The 22,174-nt window shown below is 41.3% G+C and overlaps 3 protein-coding genes across 4 annotated transcripts in view; 2 read left to right on the top strand and 1 right to left on the bottom strand.

The window, feature by feature from the left end:
• The window catches only part of LOC143031305 (uncharacterized), a 78,971-nt gene that overhangs the window by 25,150 nt on the left and 31,647 nt on the right, over positions 1-22,174 (top strand). The gene's annotated exons all lie outside the window — the stretch shown is intronic.
• LOC143031316 (uncharacterized) lies at positions 4,564-13,596 on the top strand. Its single transcript, XM_076194993.1, has 2 exons — positions 4,564-7,051; positions 8,955-13,596. The coding sequence occupies exon 2, from the start codon at positions 9,012-9,014 to the stop codon at positions 10,200-10,202; it is 1,191 nt and encodes a 396-aa protein (XP_076051108.1). The 5' UTR covers positions 4,564-7,051; positions 8,955-9,011; the 3' UTR covers positions 10,203-13,596.
• LOC143031303 (uncharacterized) overlaps positions 15,340-22,174 on the bottom strand; it is a 13,019-nt gene continuing 6,184 nt past the window's right edge. The window contains exons 2-4 of the mRNA XM_076194960.1: positions 21,639-21,777; positions 19,753-20,747; positions 15,340-19,035 (exon numbers count right to left, since the gene is read on the bottom strand). Coding sequence (XP_076051075.1) covers positions 17,079-19,035; positions 19,753-20,747 — 2,952 coding nt within the window. The 5' untranslated portion in view covers positions 21,639-21,777 and the 3' untranslated portion in view covers positions 15,340-17,078. The remainder of the gene's footprint in view (positions 19,036-19,752; positions 20,748-21,638; positions 21,778-22,174) is intronic.

The following is a 22,174-nucleotide window of genomic DNA, read 5'->3' as shown; positions in this document are numbered from 1 at the left end:
AAAAAAAAAAGTTATATATATAGTATATATATACATATATATATATATATATATATATCTATATATATATATATATATATATATATATATATATATAATAAAAATAAATAAAATGAGAGGGAGAAATATGACTTGTCAATTAAGAAACAATGGGACTCAATTGTTGACAGTTGATGATGGGATGCAATCAATTTAATTCTAACTTGTTTTATAGTCATATACTTTGGGCAAAGTCATCATACCATCCTCCATGAGTGCTGTATAGGACCATCCTGCAGTAATGGTATGATATAAATTATAATTACATACAAAATTGTACAATTATTATATACTGTACTTGCGAAGTGTTCAATTGTGGTCGTATTTTTCCATTGCATAATTGTCATAGAAGTTATTGTATATTGATTTTGTTATTGTCATTGTATAATTATTGTATATTGTACACGTGTAATAAGAACCAAGTGTTCAGTTTGAGCGTGTATGTTTTCCCGCCAAGTCTGGCGTGGTCGCGTCGCTAAGAACCAGTGGTGATCTAGCTTACGAAGTGACAACACGCTCGTTATTGTAGTGCTTACATCTAATACAATTTTTTCATTGTTACATTATTTGACTGTTTCATTGGCCACTCCGAGCCACATACATATACACGAATTTTGTGCTCAACCTATCACCGCTATGATGGTACAATGGTCATATGTGCGCGTGGGCAAGTGTTATTCACACATGCGCACATACTACCATTGTACCATCATAGCGGGGATGGGTTGAGCACCAATTTCGTGTATATGTATGTGGCTCGAGCATACAAATGTAAGAAATTGTACTCAACTTATATCTCTCTTGATGGCGCGTGGTTAGTCACTGTTACTTTGATACGTCTGAGCTGTAGTTCGGGCCCTTGGCTTCACTTCGTATCAGTTTCCGTATATGTCTCCGACGAGCGCATTGTCATTCTCGTTCGTGATGACATGGAATTAAAAGTAAAAAGTTAATGTGGTTGAAAAAAGATTAAGATCTGCACTGGGGACCATTCAGTGTGTGTGAATATATATATATATGTATATACAATATATATATATATATATATATATATATATATATAATACACACACACACACACACACACACACACATATATAGAGATATATATAATATATATTAATATATGTATGTATATATATATATATATGAGAAATAGACATTTGGGAATGGATGCGAAGAGGAGACTGTATGAAGGAGTGATTGTGCCAACAGCACTGTATGGGGCAGAAACGTGGAACATAAGAGAAGAAGAGAGAAGGAGTTTGAATGTGTTTGAGATGAGGTGTCTGAGAAGTATGGTGGGGGTTACTAGGCTAGATAGAGTGAGAAATGAGGAGGTGAGGAGGAGAACAGGGGTGAAAAAGGATTTGGGAGAGAGAGGGTTGATGAAAGAATATTAGGATGGTTTGGACACATGGAAAGAATGAGTGACGAAAGACTAGTAAAAGAGGTATGGAAGGCAGATGTGGAGGGAGTGAACATGAGGGGACGTCCTAGGATGAGGTGGAAGGATGGGGTGAAGGGGGATTTGGTGAAGAGGGGAATGTCTGTTGAGGAAGGAAGGGAGAGGACGGAAGACAGAGGTGAGTGGAGAATGGTTGTATATGGATGATGTTGTGACGACATGAGGAGGAATAAGCGGGGGGGTGGGGGGGTGGGGTAGTATGTGTGAGTAAATTTTGACGCAGCCCGAAGGGATTTCTCCACGTCCTCTCCTTATAGGCATAGGTGGACGGAGAGGGGGGTCGCCGATTAAATGAAGCGGCCTTGCTGTGGATGTACTGTGTCTTGCGACACTGCTTCTGACCCAGGGCGGTGGGCAGGGTTCAGGGATGACCCGTCATCCAGGAGGTGCTCAGATGAGAGGAAGGGTGGGAGGGGTGTGGAGTGTATTTAGGGATGAAATGGGTGGGAGTGTTTTTATGCCTTTCCTTTTGTGGCTACCTCCCTTGGAAGGGGGAAAAAGCCTTGGTATATGTATGTATGTATATATATATATATATATATATATATATATATATATATTATATACATCTTTTTCCAACCACATTAACTTTTTCACTTTAATTCCATGTCATCACGATTGAGAATGACAATGTGCTCAATGGAGACATATGCGGAAACTGATACATAGTGAAGCCAAGGACTTCAACTCAGCTCCAACGTACCAAGTGAACAGTGACTCTAACCACTATTCGCTTGGTACGTCGGAGCTGAGTTCGAGTCCTTGGCTTCACTGCGTATCAGTTTCTGCATATGTCTCCGTCGAGCGCATTGTCAGTCTCGATCGAGATGATATGACATTAAAATGAAAAATTTAATGTGGTTGAAAAAAAGATTAATATCTACACTGGGGACCATTCAGTGTGTATATATAAACACACACACACACACACACACACACACATTTATATATATATATATATATATATATATACATATATATATATATATATACAGGTAGTCGTCGACTTACGACCGAGTTCGGTTCCGGCAGACAGGTCGTAAGTCGATGTGGACGCAAGTCGGTCTTTAAATATATACTGTATATATTACCCTTTAAATATTTTTGTTACTGTATATATATTGTATATTATATTTAGCATACTGAAATAATCTTAGCATCTTTGAACTATGTTGTACAGTATTTTTTAACCTTTTTGTAGTTTTATCTGATTTTCTTTGGGAAACGTAGCCTAGGCCTAAGCATACTGAATAAAATCCTATCATCTTTAACCTATGATATTTAATGTTGTATTTTTTAACCTTTTTATTATTTTACCATCAGACTTTCTTTAGGAAACGTATGCATACTGAATAGAATCTTATTATCTTTGAACTACGTTGTTTAATATTCATTAACTTTTTATAATTTTCGTTAGGAAACGTAGCCTAAGCCTACGCATACTGAATAAAGTCCTGTCATCTTTGACCTACAAATACTTTTTTGTTGGTTACATCAGAATCATTGCAAGGCAAAATTAGGATTTTTTATTTTATTTCAAAACACATTCTTTTCGTTTACGTACTAATAATTTCATATGGATTTCTTACACCTCCAACTTTGTATTTGCTAGCCAGTTTATGAATATCTGATTTGCTTCATAGATAGTCTGGTAACCCCCTGGCACTGCTGTGGTTGGGCAGTGCAGTACGAGATGGTCTGTATCTTGGGGTGAATTATGACAAGATGGGCACATTGGGGGGTCTTTGTAGCCCCAGCGATGCAGGTTAACGGCTGTTTTGCCTTGTTGTGATATCAGCCTGTTGGCTTGTGTCCATTCTCTTCTGGTTAGGTTGGAAAATCCAGGTAGTATTTCGGTTGGGTCTGTTATTAAGTGTCCCCCAGTGGGTAGTTTCCTTGTCCATTCTTCTTGCCAGGCTTCTTTCAGGTTGAAATTTTCGTTTTTTGTTTTAAAGAAAGGTTTTCTTGATTTTAGCCTCGCTATTATTGGGGCCTCCTCCATTATTTGTTTGAGGGGTATATCTGGTGGAAGGTTGTCTATGCGTTGGTGTTGTTTTTGTATGGCATCCTCGCGTCGTATATTTGGTGGTGCTATGCCACTCATCGTTGGCAGCCAAATGAGTGGTGTTGGTTTAATGGCCCCTGATATTATCCGCATGGTTGCGTGGAGTTTATTGTCAATTTTATTTGTGTGTGCACTCTGAGCCCACACTGGTGCCCCATATTCTGCTACACTGTAGCACAGGGCAAGTGCTGCGGTTTACGTACTGTACCGAAAATATTGTTTTCGACAACAGACTAGGCATAAACAAGGTTTACTGTTACATTTTATTAATCGCAAAATATAAAAAATACAAAATGCTGTACCGAACATATTGTTATCGACAACAGACTAGGCATAAAAAAGTTTTACTGTTACATTTTATTAATTGCATAACATATAAAAAAAATACAAGGCAAAACTAGGATTTTTTTTATTTATTTCAAAACACATTCTTTTCGTTTACGTACTGTACCGAACATATTGTTATCGACAACAAACTAGCCTAGGCATAAAAAAAAGTTTTATTACATTTTGTTAATTGCAAAACATATGAAAATACAAAATGCAATGCAAAATTAGGAAACATTTTACTTCAAACAAAACAATTCAAAGAATATTTAGCTGGCTGGGATGCTGACGCTGCCGGCAGCCTGCCAAAACTATAGTACTCGCGTCTCGCGGCGTGCGGAGTAATTGTTCTGCGCTGCCAGGCATAACATTGCGATTCTATTACTCTATTAAATGTTAAATATTATTGCACTATCTCGTGGTCGTAAAGTCGATCAATCGTAAGTCGCATATATATGTATATATATATATATATATATATATATATACATATATATATATATATATATATAACACATTTCTATTTAGAAAATATATATATATATATATACATATATATACATATATATATATATATATATATATATATATATATATATATATATATATATGGTGTTGAAAAATGAAATAATTCAACTGGAGGAAAGAATGTCATAAGAGACATAGAAAACTCAAGGGAAAAATGAAAAGTACAAAAATGCTTTCATTTCCAACTCCACACATAAAGAGGATGCCAACAGGAGACCTTATTTCCAAACTAGTTTGGAAATGGGAAAAGTAGATGAGTGAACTAAACATAATGACAATACATACATATACCAAAGGCATTTTTCCCCTTATAAGGGAAGTAGCCAAAAAAATAAAGGCATAGAAACCACTCCCACCCATTCCATCCCCTACATACTCCACTCTCCTCTACTTTCTTCCCTCCCTCTTACCTTGGCACCTCCTGGATGACGGGTCACCCCTGCATCTTGTCCACTGCTCTGGGTCAGAAGCAGTGTCGCAAGACACAGCACATCCACAGCAAGGCCGCTTCATTAAATCGATGACACCTCCGTCCCCTTATGCAGAAAAGAAGATGGGGAGAAATCCCTTCAGGCTGCGTCAATTTATTTCTCAAACATATTTCCTCACCCCCTCATCTTCCACCGCACTCCCCCTCATGCATCACAGCATCATCCATTTACAACCATTTTTCATTCACTCCTATCTTCTGTCCTCCCGTTTTTCATCAATAGACGTTCCTCTCTTTCCCAATGCCCCTTTTACCCCATCCATCCATCTCATCCTAGGTCGGCCCTCATGTTCACTCCTTCCACCTCTGCCTTCCAAACCTCTTTTACTAGTCTTTCTCCACTCATTCTTTCCATGTGTCCAAACAATTCCAATACTCTTTCATCAACACTCATCTGAAGCAATCTTCTTCACAAAGAGCGAACTGAACAAACTACAGGCAATAGAAAAGAATGCATACAAAATAACATTCAGAGCACCACACTGCACACCAGCAGTAGGCCAGAGAGCAGATCTCGGATCTTCCTTAGCATACATCAGAGATGCAAAACAAGCCAGACACATCACTGGAGATTGGGGGAACAAGCTTGTCAATTCTATTTTCCAAGATCTATATGAAAGACAAGAAAATAACCGGGCCAAACAATTATGATCTTACAAAAGCTAAAATTAAACATATAGGGCCTAAAAAAAAAAAAAAAAAAAAAAAAAAAATCAAAGCCCGCATAAATGACATTGACACAAAATCTGAACTGACAAGTAAACCCTCCCTATCACACTACAGGCGATGAAAAAAAAGGTAAAAACGGAAGAAGAAATTTATGAAAATAACTTAGACTCGGCCATTCCATTCCGCGCCAGGGCAAACACCTTGAAACTAAATTGGAAAAACAGTCACACTAACCAAGACACAATCAACTGTTAACGAAAGTAAAAACTGAAGAGGATTGCGAATCACTGCAGGAAGACCTGAATAAGGTATGGAACTGGAGTCAGAAATGGGAAGTAGACTTCAAAATTAAGAAGTGTAGCATAATGGAGTTTGGAAAAAGCAAAAACAGAATATCAGGACAATATAAAATTGGAACCAAGGAGGTAAAGAAGGAGAGATCCGAAAAAGATTTGGGTGTAATTTTCTCAAACGACTTGTCCTATGACAAATAGATAAACCAACTTGTTAGAGAATCCTACAACTTGCTAAGATCAATGAAAGTGGCATTTACATATTTGGACGAAGAAATTATTAAAAAATATTGGTCACACTGATAAGGCCTAGACTAGAATATGCGACGACATTGTGGTCACCCAGTACCAAAAAGAATACAAAGAAAATGGAAAGAATCCAGAGAGCAGCAACAAAAATGACACTTGCATTCGCAAACTTGTCATATGAGGAGAGATTGGTTAAACTAGATTTACTGACTCTGGAGCAAAGAATCATGAAAAGCACAGAAATGCTTGATAGAGAGGACTTGTTAAACTGGGAAAGAAGAAGCAGAAGAGGACATGGAAAGAAGAAAAAAAAAGATAGCTACAGAAGAAATCTGAAGAAAAACAGTTTTCCACACAGAGTGGTAGACACTTGGAACAAACTGGACAAGGAAATAGTGTGCGCAAAAACAATTCATGAGTTTAAAAGTTTACTAGACACTGCGAGATACAAAGGCGGGACCCTACGAGCGGAGCTCCCCTTCCCGCAAAATACAACTAGGTAAAATACAAACTCCCTGTGCCGTCGGAACGAAGAAAACCTCGAGTATTTCTTACTAGAGTGCAACGAGCTATCATCGATCAAATTCCGAAACAAACTGCTCCAACAACCCTACCCAGAAAGTAAAGAGATCCAAGAAATTGTTCGATGCTGAAGCAGAAAACCTGGAAGCGAACTGAAAAATAATATATCACTGACCATAACTTCTGGAAATACAGAGCAATCTAAGTCCGAAAATAGACTAAGTGAAACCCAAAACGGACTAGGGGTGTCGAAGCCAAGGCATTCCCTATTACTACGACTTAAGTAAATTGAGAAAACATGTCAAAAAGTGGCAGAGTCGCAAGAATATTTGAACTTGTTTGCACATTTGTGGGACGCTGAGGTGTCACGAAGATTGTAAACAAATAAAGAAACCACGCAGGTAATGGGAGTTGCAGGCCATTATCATGGTTGTAGCTGTTTAGGTGTTGGATACTATAGAATGTTATAGATTAGTAAGGAGATCAAATTAGCTCTCTAAGGACTAAGAATTATTTGACAGTATATACTGATTTTTTAGAACACAAGAACTAAATGGAACAAAATTTAACTAAGTGTAAAATTAGGTGAATATAAATATTTACTTTTTTTTTTAAATCGCTACCTAGTAACCTATGTTACTATTGATCTGCTGTACTCATATTGGGGAGTTTAAAATACTCAGAATGAGAAGAGCTTGTCAATGAATTGGTAAGAATTGCAGTTTTGAAAGATAACGTAACTTGGTAAATATAAAGATGCCTGTCTTCATATTTTAAAAATAGCTGATGATGTTACTATGAATTTGCTGTACTTATATATCAGATTTAAAGTACTCAGAATGATAAGGGCTAGCCAATGATATAGGGAAGAATTGTAAACTGGTAAATACTTCTCAGTACCTAAATTTAACCACACTCATGACAACAATTATAAAACAATAATTATAATAGTAATGAATTGGAGTATAAGAATTATCTTAATGTAACTACCTAATAACATTCAAGCATTATATTTATCCACAGAGAATGCAAATAGGACTACAAACCTTCTTAAAGACTATTAGATATGAGAAAGAACAATGATGAGCCACAAAAGTTGTATAAAGTACAAGAAACAAAATGTACTAATACCACTGAAAAATCTAGTCATAGAGAAAAAAAAAAAAAAAAGCCTAGGTTAGGTACAGTCAGAGTAGGGGGTAAATGTGCTTGTTTTATCAACAATGTTGTCCTTGTTTTCTCATACACCAGTGGCTATGTACACTTACTCAAAATGCTTATTTTCCAATGCAGTCCCTTAACATTTATGGTAGTGGCTTGGGGTGGGTAGTATGTACAGACAAGTGATTTCCAATTGAAACGGAACATCCAATTTGTTCAAATCAACTGGAAAACTGTTATGTATATTTTTTAAAACAAATTAGCCTGTTGCATGTTTTGAGAGTATTAGGATTTATATACCTAAAAAGAATGTAACTTTGGGTAATATGATACAATGGTTTTTCACCTAATTTCCCTCCAGTCCATTGCTTAAAGCTCTTGTAGATTAGTAAAATGAAATTTCCTGGTCAGGTATCACATGTGTGAATAATTATTGTGATTTTATTTGTGGTCTGATCCTAATTAGATTGTGGATCCTACAGGCATCGATTTCACCACCTTCACCAATTTGCATATTTTTGCGACCACTGACCAGTAGGCTGAGTACAATTCCTTGCCATGTGTATTTTTTCTCATGCTGTGCCAAGTAATTGTCTTTACTGACATCCAATAAATGTCAGTAGATCTGATATCTATCATAAGGACATCATGGTTGGAAGAGTTTATAGAGTGTAGAGTCATTTTTAGTTTATCAGATGACAACTAACAGGTAGCTGATTTTTCAGAAGTCTTGCCTTGTCATCTTTGGCTTAAACAGAGTGATGGTGGCAATGTATGACGCCTTCCTATGTGCGAATTTTACATTTTTCTTCTTTTTCTACTTTTTATTCTTCTTCTGATTGTTTTATCCAAATCACTACTTGAGGCTAATTTCTTATAAATCTAACTTTTCACAAGACAGTTTTTTACTTCTGTGTATGAGCAATTGAATGACTAAATTAAAATAAGTTACAATGAGAGGAAACCCTTTGGTTCATGATGAGATCAGGTGATCTGTTGCAGGATAAAGTCTAGCATTATGGAGTCCTCTGCCATCAATAACTCAATATATTACTTGATCTCCTCAGCAATACCAATAAAGCACCTGTTTGGATTTAATACATCTTGGTGTTAGGTGTTAAAAGCTTATGTTCTTATTTTCAGGGACTTAATCAATCAGAATTGATTTGGAGAGTTACCCTTAAATTCTGTACATTCGCTATGGACACTGGAGAAAAACCATTCCATTGTGGCATGTGTGATGCAGGTTTCTCCCACAAGAGTAGTCTCAGCAGGCATATAAAGCTTCACACAGGAGAAAAGCCTTTCCAATGTGACCTGTGCGACAGGTCTTTTACAAGAAAGATTGAGCTTGAACACCATGGGATGACCCACACAGGAGAGACGCCGTACAAATGTGACCTTTGCGAAGCAGCTTTCATAAGAAAGGTAAGTCTTCAGCGTCACATGATGACCCACACAGAAGAGAAACCTTTCCAGTGTGAACTTTGCGATGCATCTTTCAAGGGAATGAGTGGTCTCAAATATCACATGAGGACCCACACAGGAGAAAAACCTTTCAAGTGTGAACTTTGCAACGCAGCTTTCAGAGCAAAGTGTCTTCTCATAAATCATGTAATGGTCCACACAGGAGAGAAGCCTTTCCAATGTAACCTTTGTGGTTCAGCTTTCAGAGGAAAAGGTATTCTCAAAAGGCACATGATGACCCACATAGGAGGGAAACCTTTCCAGTGTGACCTTTGTGATGCAACTTTCAGGGGAGTGAGTGGTCTTGCTTATCATGCAATGACCCACACAGGAGAGAAGCCTTTCAAGTGCGACTTTTGTGATCTAGCTTTCAGACAAAAGGGTGCTCTCAAAAGACACATGATGATACACACCGGAGAGAGGCCTTTGCAGTGTAATGTGTGCAGTGCAACTTTCACAGTAAAGAGTGCCCTTAGACATCATGTCATGAAACACACAGGGGAGAAGCCTTTCCAGTGTGCCTTTTGCAATGCTGCTTTCACACATAATGGTACTCTCAAGGTGCACGTGAGATCTCACACGGGGGAAAAGCCTTTCAGGTGTGACCTTTGCAATTTATCTTTCTTGACTAAGAGTGGTTTGAAAAACCACATGATGACACACACGGGGGAGAGGCCCTTCCAGTGTGACCTTTGCGATACAGCTTTCATACAAAAGTGTCAACTCAAAAGCCACATGAAGACACACACGGGGGAGAAGCCTTTCCAGTGTGTTTATTGCGACAGATCTTTTGCACACAAGACAGTTCTAAAAGATCATGTCAAGACCCACACAGGAGAGAGACCTTTCCGGTGTGGCCTTTGCAATGCAACTTTCTCAAGAAAAACTCGACTCAACAGGCACGTGAAGACCCACATTAGATAAAGCTCAACAAGTTGCCTTTGCAATGCAGCTTTCTTATGAATTATCTTTAAATGTCACACAGTGACCTGTACAGTAGAGAACCCTTTCCAATATGACTATTGTAATTCAGTTTTTTCACAAAAGAGTCATCTCCAAATCATGATTACCCAACACAGGTAAGAAACCTTTCCTGTGTGAACTGTATGATGCTGGATTCACACAGAAGATTATTGTCAACATGGTTGTAGTGTCCTGTGCATGAAAATAAAATTTTATGTGATCTAAGCTCAGGGGATGATATTTGTTGGGAGGATATAATTGGTTTTATTAGAATAAATCAGGCAATACACATGGGAATGCCACATAGTTTCAGCAACAGGAAGGCAGACCCCCACCCATTATTTTTTCCCCTTCATGTTTCTTGAGTATTGAAATGGGATTTGTAGAACTGTAGTTTATTATTTCAACTCATGTAGAGCATTGACAGGATGTATTCTGCTATTACCATGGGGGTTATTGCTATCATATACCCATTTCAAGCAGTTTCATTCGCACTAACCAGTGGAAAGTAGAGCCTGCAGTTGGTATATCTGGCCAAACTGTGCTGACAGTTTTCCAGAGACCTTTATCAAAATACATGACAAGTTGTTTCAAATGTGGTGTTCCTATAAGCTAATCTAGCAAAACATAGAATTATTATTATTCATTTTTTATTTCTATTTATTTATTTATTGTAGGATCTTTTGCTTATTGTGAGCTTTGAAACTAAAACAAAAAGAAAAACTTAGAGATGAATTGTATGTAGGGTTTCACCCCATTCCTACAGTAAGTGTGGGTTCCCTTTCCACCAGCTGGGCAAGGGAAAGATGACATTTCACCCAACAGAAAGATGTTCATTTGATGGTCTGATTGTAACCTCCAAATTGAGGATTTGTGTTTGGGCAGATCTCCAACAAACCTTGTCTCGACTAATAGGGTTATCATGCTGGGTTATTCTTCCTTTAACCTCTGATTAAATCAGCGGTACTGCCCACCTCCAGAACTTTTTCCGCCATAGAATTGGATTGCAAAACTATTTTGTTTTTCTCCACAAAAGTACACAGAATGTCATTTGATATCCTGAAGGAAAAAAAAAAATTCCTCCAGGATTTTAGTTTCTTTCCTGAAAGCTTCTGGCTGCAAAACTGCTTGAACAGTTTGGAAAAAAAAAAATAGCCCAGTGTGATAATGCCTTCAGTGAAGGTGGTTAAGTATGTTGAGATGTGCACCTTTGGTATCAGCCACCTTGCTCTGGAAAATCACTGTTCTTACTTTATGCCAAGCACTTCTATTCAGCAATCTCTCTTCTTATGATCCAAAGTGTACAGGAAGCATTTATAACCCACATGTTCCTCAGATGACAGTCACTGTTCTTACTTTGTGCCAAGCACTGCCATTCAGTAGTCTCTCTTCTTATGGTCTAAAGTGTACAGGAAGCATTTGTAACCCACATGTTCCTCAGATGATAATCACTGTTCTTACTTTGTGCCAAGCACCGCCATTCGGTAGTCTCTCCTCTTATGGTCCAAAGTGTACAGGAAGCATCTAGAACCCATATGTTCCTTGAATTACATCGTTGTCATTGCTAGGCATGTCGATGGGGACATGAGGGATTTATGAATGTTTCCTCTATTAGTGTTGGCATGGTTTAAGTCTTCACTCTCTTTGTCTCGTCTCGTACTAAGTGAATGAGTGCCCTGATTGGTAGTTATGAACCATTTGCAGTTGCCTGGTCTGTGAAGTCACTTGCTATGTACAGTTCTTGTGGAAAGGGGGTGTCTTCAAAAGTAGTATGGTTACATCCTTGGGTCCATGGTGTTAAAAGGCAAGAGAACAAGCATACAGCTTCCTTCAACAACAATTATTTGAAGGTTTAAAGTAAGCTAATGCCAAGAAGTCCTGAACTATGGTTGAGGTTGATTTTGTCCAACATACTCAATCGTAGAAAGTCACCTACCTCACTTATAGCCATTGAGAATCTGTATTCATCCTCCTACTTCCTGATCATGCCATCTGAAATAACCAACAAACACAACTCTTCAGGGATCAGTACTGGCCCCGATCATGTTTGCCATATACATTAATGACATGGATGAAGGTGTAGAGTGTTATATGAATTTCTTTGCAGATGATGCAATGATACTAAAGAAGGTAAAAACGGAGGAAGACTGCAACTCATTGCAACAAGATTTGGACAAGATCTGGAATTAGACCCAAATGTGGGAAGTAAAATTCAATATAAAGAAGTGTAGTATAATGGAGTTTGGAAAGAGTAAAAACAGAATATCAAAAGATTACAAAATTGATGAAGAAAAGGTGAAAAAAGTAAACTCATAGAAAGATCTTGGAGTGATGATTGGCAAGGACATGATACCAGATAAGTATATTAACAATATATTTGGAGAAACCTACAATTTATTGAGATCAATCAAAGTGACGTTTGCCTCTTTGGACGAATAAATGATAAAGAAAATCCTAACTACACTAATAAGACCAAAACTCAAGTATGCAGCAGCACTCTGGACACCCAGTACCAAAAAGAACATTAGAAAACTAGAAAGGTTACAAAGAGCAACAACCAAACTATCACCAACTCTTTCCGAACTAACATATAAGCAAAGACTGTCCAAATTAGAACTACCAAATTTGGAACAGAGAAGAGAAAGAGGTGACCTGCTGACTATCTACAGGGTAATGAAAGGAATGGAAGTTTTAGATAGGGATGACTTGTTAATATGGGACAACGGTAAAACGAGAGGACATGAAAATAAACTAAAAAAAAAAAAATAGTTACGGAAGACATTTAAAAAGGAACAGCTTCCCACACAGAGTGATAGATACATGGAATGAATTAGACAATGAAACAGTGTGTGCAAACACTATACAAGATTTTAAGAAAAAACTTGGCGCTGAGAGATACAAAGACGGGTCACCACGAGCATAGCTCCCTTCCCGTATAATATAACTAGGTGAATACAGACTTCAGTGGAACACAAAAAACAATTACACTGAATATGCAAGAGGATAATATTACAAACCTTATGAATGTGGCCTTGTAATATTTTCTGAGCAGGAAAAAAATATGCGGTGGGGAGGAACGACTCTACATGTTACATGTTTTGGGCCAAGAAGATTCAATGTAATGGAATGACATCAAGTTAGTCATTATCTAAATGTTGATAGTGTACAATGTAATGTCGCTAATACTATCTATTAAGTGTTTGCCAACCTACATAGACTTAGAAGCAAGTTTACATCTCAGTATCCCAGTATCATCGGAAAATGCAGTGTCATACATGATTATCAGTCATGTCAGCTAATGTATTTGTTTAGATTGAGGCTAGAGAGGGCAGCACAACTTTTATGTGATAGTTTTTACAAAGAAATAAAATTTCAGAAGTATATACAACACTGTTTTACTCTTTATACAGAATGTTTTATTTATTTTGCATTATATATTACCACAAAGAAAAAGAGTTAACCTATTAAGTTGGGTTAACAATTGGCTGACCAGCAAAATTGTTCACGAGAAAGATGTTACAAGTGGAGTTCCTCAGGGTCCTGTTATTGGGTCACTTCTTTTGGTATGTATTGAAAGGAAAAACTAACTGCTGATAAGTAAGTCAGCAAAAGTACTATGTGAGGATGAAATCTTTATTAATCAATTTTGGTCATTTGAGGTTTATTGTGAACTTGATAAAGCTCAAATAAATGAAACGTTGTGCCAACAAAGACTTCATCCTAACATGGTGTTTTTGCTGACCTCTGGTATATATCGATGATATAGACCGTGGACTGAAATATGCCGATATCAAACTTTTATGATGATACTAACCTGTGTGGAATAAAGATCACTGCAACTGAATATTAAGGTCAGAAAGTACTGCGCTAATTTAAGAAATGGCCAATGGAATATTATACAAATAGATGAGGATAAGGGGAGCTAATAGACAGTCGTTCATGAAAGAGAAGGCTGTGAGAGAGGCAGAGTTGTTCAATGTAGAGGAAAACTTGGAAGGCTATGGTTGCATTTGTGGGAGATGCAAGATGAACCACAATGAATAAATGTAATCCTGTTACAGTAGAAAAGGTACAAGTAGCATTGAAAGAATGAAAAGTGGAAAAACATCTGAATTGGATGGATGTTATGAGGAATGTCTGACAAAGGAGTATTTCTACTGTGGCTGTACTAAAATTTGTGAATTGGGACACATTGACGACCCTTACGCATAGGCATTTTTTTTCTTGATTAGTGAGGCATATGTAAAGGTCTTGAATGGAGAAATGAATGGTTTGCAGTGAATGTGAAGTTGTGCTAGGGTATTGTGCCATTGCCATGGTTATTCAACACATATATGGATGGGGTAGTAAAGGAGATAAGAGCAGGACTGTCAGGCAGAGTTTTAGAATTGGCATGTGACAATGGGAGGACATGGGGGAGGGAAGCAGTTATTTGCTGATATTACTGCACATTTGACTGACACAGCTGATGGCTGAGTTCGGAAGGTGGTGCCAGAGAAAAAAGTTAATAATGAATGTGGACAAAAGTTAAGCAATGAGATGTGCATCATATGATGATAATGCCATGTTGAATGTGAAGCATTAGATAATTGAGAAAGTGGACAGTTTTTAAGTATCTGGGGCAGGGAAGAGAGATGATAAAAGATGATGAATTGAGGGAGATTGGAAAGGAATGAAAGTATTGTGTAGTCTGAAGGGATGGTCTTATCTGCTTCATGAATTAAGTTTGAAATTGGGGAGGACAAAGTCCATATGGTGACCCAGTGGGGATAGACCAACCCTGGTATTCGCATTTACTTGACTTTCCCTCCCTGTACAAGAAAGTAAAATAAAGAAAAATGAAGTGTCCAGAAAACTCATCAGTGTGCAAACTTTATATGGACCATTAAACTATTGATATCACAGTAAAGGACAAAACTAGGGAATGCAATACCAACAGTAAGATATAGAGGTACTACAAAACAAAACTCATAGAGCAATGCTTATTTGTTTCAAAATATTTGTCAACAGTCACTTGGAACAAAATTTTTACTGTATATCATCCAGTTTGTCAGTTTTCTATAGGATAACTGTATGGCATTTAGATTGAAAACTTTTATTTTGTCTTTATACACAAAAGAATAATAACCAGAGAGTTATTGCAAAGTAGAGATGGATATATTCTCACCCTTAACATTGTTTTACTTTTCACCTTACAATTTGTTTTGCAAAATAACAATGGGTAAGTAAAAAACTGCATTTACATGTCCATTTTATTCTCCATCCCCACCTATGTAGAGAAAATAGACCACTGGTGCCGCGGTTTTTGTCTGCTGTACAGCATTGGGATAGCAGGATAAAAGGTTGGGTAGAGGAGTATTTTGTGTATGACAACCAGGGCTTCTATCCATTTGGGCAGTATTACACCACAGAGGGCAACTCCTAGAGGTGGTAAAAGAGAATTCTTTAAAAGAGTAGCAGAATAAAAAGCTAGTAGAAATCAAAAGTGATCATATTTTTTTTTTTCTTTTTTAATTAAGTAGAGTGTAATCTCCAATCACAAGAGGATGTTGTGTGACTTTGGTCTATAGGGATGACACTTAAAGTCCCTAAAGTATTGATTGCATGAAAATTATTCATTCATTGTCCCTTACAGTCCCAGCAGGGAAGTAGTGAACAGTAAATTGAGGAGCTATGATCTGGCAACAACTCCAGTCCAGCAGGTGTTTCTCAGATCTGCTGAATAATAATAACAACAATAATGGTAGAAACGATAATGATAATTACTAAAAGCAATAACAGATTCAGTTGATCCGGTTCAACGTCACAAACTCCCAAGAAGACTAGAATGGTTCCACCTTCATGGAGGACTTCTTGAAACAAAGGGCTTAACGTAATACATTCTATGACTTTACTCCACTGGTGGGTAGCCTCAAATAGTCTCAAGAAGAATAAGAATATATATATATATATATATATATATATATATATATAGGGAGACATTGATCATTCGATGGACATGCAAATGAGTGTAGCACTTCCGCAGATGTGGCGTTTTTGACCGTTTGACCAATCGTCTGTAATTGAAAAGGATCTTGCAGGATGATCCCGGGTTTTACACCCATTCCCGCCGCCTGCGACGGTAATGGGAGGCGCGAGTATTCACACTTATTCATAAATAAATACATCTGGATACAACAGTAACAACAACAGCAACAACAACAAACTTATTAGTCATTAACACGGGTGGTCCTGTTGATTGACTGGTCGATTTTGTGGGCGGAACTTCCGGCATTAGACTGATGACAACGCCGAGCAAGAGTCGGCGTTCTTTGTCGATTCTTTCCCGGCATTCTGACTTGCTGGCATTTACGACTTCGCGATTCAGCCGACGGCCCTTTCCGTCTCTCGGCTGAATGGACCCAACTTCCGAGCTCAAACAAAACTTCTGAAGTCAACTGTCCTATTCAGCGGAGCTTGGTTGTTTGTAGCACGGGTGCTGGTTGCCGAAGTCCAAGTGAGAGCAGGTTGGGCTACTTCAGAAGGAAAACGAGTGCTATGACATCGTACGACGATACAAATCTACACTGAGTTTTGGTACCGAGTCTCAGAATAAATCATTCGATCGCGCCCAGTAGATTAATGTGGTGTCTTATTTCGAGAAAGTTAGCGAATCAAAATATCGCAAAGAACTTGCTCTTGCTGAATTATTCTGAAGAAGTCGTTTAATGAGAGACGACCGCCATCAATGACAGATATCTTGCTGACAGTCGCAACATGACGTCAAATAGCTCGTTTTATTTCCGGACGAATTCGTCAATATTAGCTGTGCAGAGGGGAGTGATGAATCACGTGGTCTTAGTGGTGGTGGTGACTGGGGTGACCTTGGTGGTGGTGGTGGTGGTAATCTTCGGTGTTGACGAAGTAGGCAGGGTCGCCTATGAGGGGTTTCCTGAAAGAGTAGTCATCCTTGCCGAATTTGGAGATCTTGTTGACCTCCGCCATTAGGTAGAGGTCGAAGAGGGGAAGGTCGGGGTCCCTTTCTAAGAAGGATGAGGAAGAGGAATAGGGGGCGGGGTGGTGATGGTCGTGGTAGTTGATGTGCGAGGGAGAGGGACCAACTGAGTGCGACGACCCATGAGGAATCTCCCCTTCATAGTGGGTGTAGGAGGAGATACTGCCGTCGATCCTCGAACTGGGCTTCTTCTGAAGCGGCGCCTCCGCTCGGAGTTGGTCATGGATAGCACCAATAACCTTGGACCTCACCCGCTTGGCCGCCAACTGCCGTAGGAGCGTCGCTTTGACACTGTCGGGGATGCCATCCTGGCCTACCAGCGCGCGGACCACCGGAGAGGACGAGGGCGCTGGCGTCACAGGCCTGCTGCCGCCGCTGCTGCTGCTCCTCCTCTCCGCCTTCGGGCCGTCCAACGACACTGAAGCCGCCGGCTGCAGCGACGACGACGACGGAGACCACCATGACGTCAGGAAGGACCAGAGGGAGGGGCTCTCGCTGGAGGAGCCTTGATGGTCCTTGTCGGACACTGCTATCGGAGAGGACTTCTGGACAGCGGGCCTCGCGTCCTCCGCCTCCTCCCCAACTTGCAGCCTTCGCCGCTGTGCGGACGCCCTTCCTCCTCCGGTGTAGTGTATCGGCCGGGGGAGTTCGATGGTGGTGCCTCCGACGAGCGAGTAAGGGAAGCTATCACGTTGGCGCACGACCACTTCGACAGCGCCCCTTCCAGGAGCCAAAGCGGCTTTTGCTGGCGTCAGGTGACCTCCCGTAGGAGAAGGAGGAGGAGGAGGAGGAGGAGCAGTAGGGGTGGATGGGGTCTGTCCTAGGAAAGAGGACACGATAGACGAGAGGGAGTGGCTGATGGGGGGCGGGCGAGAGGGGGCCTTCGTCGTCGGCGACGCCGGGGTGAGGGTGTTCAGTGATGATGGCACATTGGGACGCCTCCCAGACCCCAAAAGGAGCAGGGGAAGGGCAGCATTATTGGTCCCTCCAAGGGTGTGACTCTGTGGCCTCGTCAGATCAGGACCGACTCTAATGGAGGGTGGAGGTCTTTGAGGAGGAGATGGTGCGGCTAATGGAATCACGCGGTCCCCCTTCAGGAAGGCCAGGACTTCCTCTCCGCCTCGTAGGACGTTAGGGGAGGCAGCGTCCGGGACAGGGGTTACCGCCTCCCCACTCCTCTCTTCCTGCAGGAGGTCCTCCGAATTGGCCACGCTCTTGTTCGCATCTCCGTCAGGAGTACCACCGGTTGCAGTCGCTCCCAGCGGGTCGCCGAAATCGAGGAGGACACCGCTACTGTCTACCGGGTAAACGTGGACATTGCCCTGGTAGTCCGTTCTTACCAAGGGCTTGGCCGCAGGAAGTGTAGGGGGTTGGTCCAGGGAAGAGGAGGACGAGGAAGACGACGGCGATTGTGAGGACGACGCCGAGGAAGAGAACGGGGCAACAGTACCATCATGACGAGTTGGTGGAAGCCCCAGCGACCCCCCGAGCGGGATCTCACCGTCCGCCAGTAGGAGCTCGGCTAATGTCGCGTCGTCGAGCTGAGCAAGCGAGGCCATGATCTGATCGAGAGTAATCACCTGGAAATCTTCTTGAGGCTTATGATTCACTGTTGACGGGGACTCTGCTAGAGGCGCCGGTGGGGCTGCTGCTGGGGTTGCCGACGAGGGAGTGGAAAGCGAAGATAGGAACTGGTCGAGGGTAAACACTTGGATACCTTCCTGAGGCTTAGCAGGGGCTGGTGCTATAGGGGGCACTGCTGTGGTGGTTGGTGTCTGCAGTCCTCTCACGGGTTCCTCGCTGAACAAGAAGAAAAGAAAAGAAAACCATGAACATAAAAGTGTCTCCAAATCAGAGTACTACAGTGGGCGCTAGGGTCTGGGAGGGGGATGCGAGAGGCAGAGCTCTCACGCGTTTGCATTTCGTCGCCAAATACCCATCAAAGCGCCTATTTTAGGGGATACATTTTTTTGAGTGAAGATTAATATCTAATCATAAAAGAATATCGTGGTGAGATTCTGATAAACTGGTGTGTCAATAAATTTATGGAATCGGTTATGACCTAGGAGACAACAGACGGTCACAGCATTGGAAGACAACACTCTTGTCTCGGTTTGTACCAACGCGAATAAACAAATAAGGCATTAGTGAATCAAATATAGGAATAAATGAACACATGGGCATATAAATCGATACAGAAAGAGAGGGGGAGTGGCGAGCAATCAGTGAACGAAATGAAATAAGATTTAAGTGATTTGGTTCAAGTTTCCGGGGTGAGGGGACTTTTGGTTACCAGCCACCAATACTTAACTATCGACTCTGTTCTGTCTTACTGACCTCTTGACGTCAGCTTTGACCGCAAGAACTCTTAGCCTTTTCCCTCCCCTTGCCTTTCTCTGCTTTTCCTGTGCTACTTCTCACTTTCCTCTACCTTCTCTTCCTCCTCTGCCTTGTCCACCTCCTTTTCCTCTTCTTTCTGCCTCTCCTCCTCCTGCTTTGTTTTGCCTCTTCACTTACCTGAGAAGGGCGTTGCGGAGAGATGCATCCCCCGGGAGAAAGATGCTGTCGTCGCTGGAGGCGATGTGACGCGAGGGCCGCGACAGGTCGACTCCCTCCCCGGGGCCGCCGGCGATGGAAGGGAACAATAGACTCACCAGCGTCTCCTCGTCTAGGCCCGCCAGCGAGCCGACGATATCATCGATGCTGACGACGTGGCTGACCCCGGCGTCGTCAGTCACCAGCAGGAGGTCCGGGTCGGTCGCCACCGGCTCCACGCCGCGGATCGTGGTGAGAGGGGCGCCGTTCAGTGTCTGCGCAGGGTACAATGAGGAGGAGGGAGTGGCGCTTGCAGCAACGGAGCCGCCTCCGGACAGTGGTGGCAGAGGCTCTTCCGTGGGGATGAGGGACTGCAAAGAGTTAATTGCGTTTTGGTACCCGTCCCCTAAACTACCCCCTCCTCCTTCTCCTCCTCTGCCTCCACCTTCGTCAGGCTGCTTCACCTCGGCCGAGCTACTCTTCCTGCGCAGGTACTCGGCCCAGTCCTGCAAGTCCCGCACGATGTGGGTGTCCACTGTGTGGAAGACGTCCTCCAGTAGGGAGGGTCGCCTCTCTTCATGATGCAGCCCCAGCGTCTCCTTTCGGATCGGGTCCACGAACGTGTGGTACAAGAGATCCAGTACCCGACGGTCGGCGACTGGCGCTTTCCCGGGCTGCGAGGCTGATGGGCGAGGCGGTGGCGGTGGCCTGTAGTCTGGTGCGTTTGTGTCCACGTAATCGTAGTCGGGCAATGGCGAGAGGGCAGGGTTCCTGTTCTCCTCTTGCTCTCGTCGGAGGCCCTGTTTTACCCCATGACGGTGACGCACGAGGTCTTCCCGACGAAGAACCTCTTCCTGACGCTCGAAGTGCGATACCACGTCTCCCCAGGTTGTGGCTCCCACGAGCCCCACCTGGGCCCCTATGAGGTAGATGAGCAGGGCAAACATGGCTTGAATCCGCCAGGAGGAGGACGCCATCTGTACGGAGTAGAAGGGAGGGAGGGAGAATTAGAGTGATGGTACAGAATCACAATGGGCGAAATTTCGAATTAGTTCCAATCAATATCTGGTAAAAAAAAAAAAAAAAAAAAAAATGAGGCTGTTTTCTGTGACGTCAATGAAGATGTGGTCAAAATATACGGATGACCCAGTTTTGAAGAGAGTTTCAGGTTTTAGCCTGGGTTTCACCTTCTTTGACGTTTTCCTATCGGATGAGTCTGGGTCATCCGTATTTTGACTATATCTTCATCGACGTCACAGAAGACCGCATCATTGTTTTGACCAGATTTTGCACACAAGTGCCAGGAAACTGTTTCCTGACACTTATTTTATACCAGTGGTCGTTATGCATTTGTTACTTTCACCACATCTAGAGTGAATCATGCATTCCTATGTATATATATTTTTCTATCCTCGATATTCAACGAAAACATACTTCTGTGGCCGTCTGCAATCTGTATGTCTATCCTCCATTCTTGCTGATATGTTTGTCAGGTGACAATTTATCCAAGGCCAACATTTTCAGTGTATGTGTGTGTGTGTGTGTGTGCGTGTGTGTGTGTGTGTACGTATCATTGATAGACTTTCGTCGTTGTCATTCCTGAATAGAATCGCCAATGACGACGATGTCAATCAAATAATTCCGACAGTTGTCTCCGGGCTCGAACCCAGGACTTGCATGGTGGCAGGTCTATGCTTTTACCGAATACGCTACTGAGTGTGTGTGTGTGTGTGTGTGTATGTGTGTGTGTGTGTGTGTGTGTGTGTATGTGTGTGTGTGTGTTGATATATGTGTATATTTAGTTATATTTGTATTTTCCTAAAGCGTGCTGCTTTCTCCAGGTGAAAAAATTCCGTATGTAGACATACCTTATCTTCACGCCCTTCTCTAAATTTCTCTCGTCACTTTGCAGTAATAGGAAGTAGGTGTTTGCCACGTAGTCAGCCCACAGGCAGCTCTGAATATTTGTCAGTCTCTATAACGCTTACGTCACTCCGCTTTCTCTCACTGAAAAATGTCGATAAGTTAGAAAAGAGGTAGTCATGGATGGTTCGACATGGCTACCTTCACATAATGCATGATATCCTATTCATGTAACTGAAATGCACACACACACACACACACACACACACACACACACACACACACACACACACACACACAGATATATATATAATATATATATATATACATATATATATATATTAAAACTTAAACCCACTCTCGGAGAAAGATAAGCTGAGGTACAGAGTAAACCGTATATTTCGACCACTAACTGTGGTCCTCTTCAGCAGTTACAATTATAGGGTACATAGACAAGGAGGAAGTTACAGTGGGGAACTCAGTAAGTCTCAGGTCACGTGCCCTGAGTGAGGTCGGACGTTTCGTGTTGTGGAGATGAATT

This window comes from Oratosquilla oratoria, chromosome 12 (assembly GCF_046742065.1).
Source record: "Oratosquilla oratoria isolate Oo_2021 chromosome 12, ASM4674206v1, whole genome shotgun sequence".
Lineage (NCBI taxonomy): Eukaryota > Metazoa > Arthropoda > Malacostraca > Stomatopoda > Squillidae > Oratosquilla > Oratosquilla oratoria.
This window is presented reverse-complemented; position numbering and strand designations above follow the sequence as displayed.

Coding starts and splice junctions, on each gene's coding strand:
- LOC143031316 (XM_076194993.1), top strand. CDS start 9,012: ATGGACACTGGAGAAAAACCATTCCATTGTGGCATGTGTGATGCAGGT.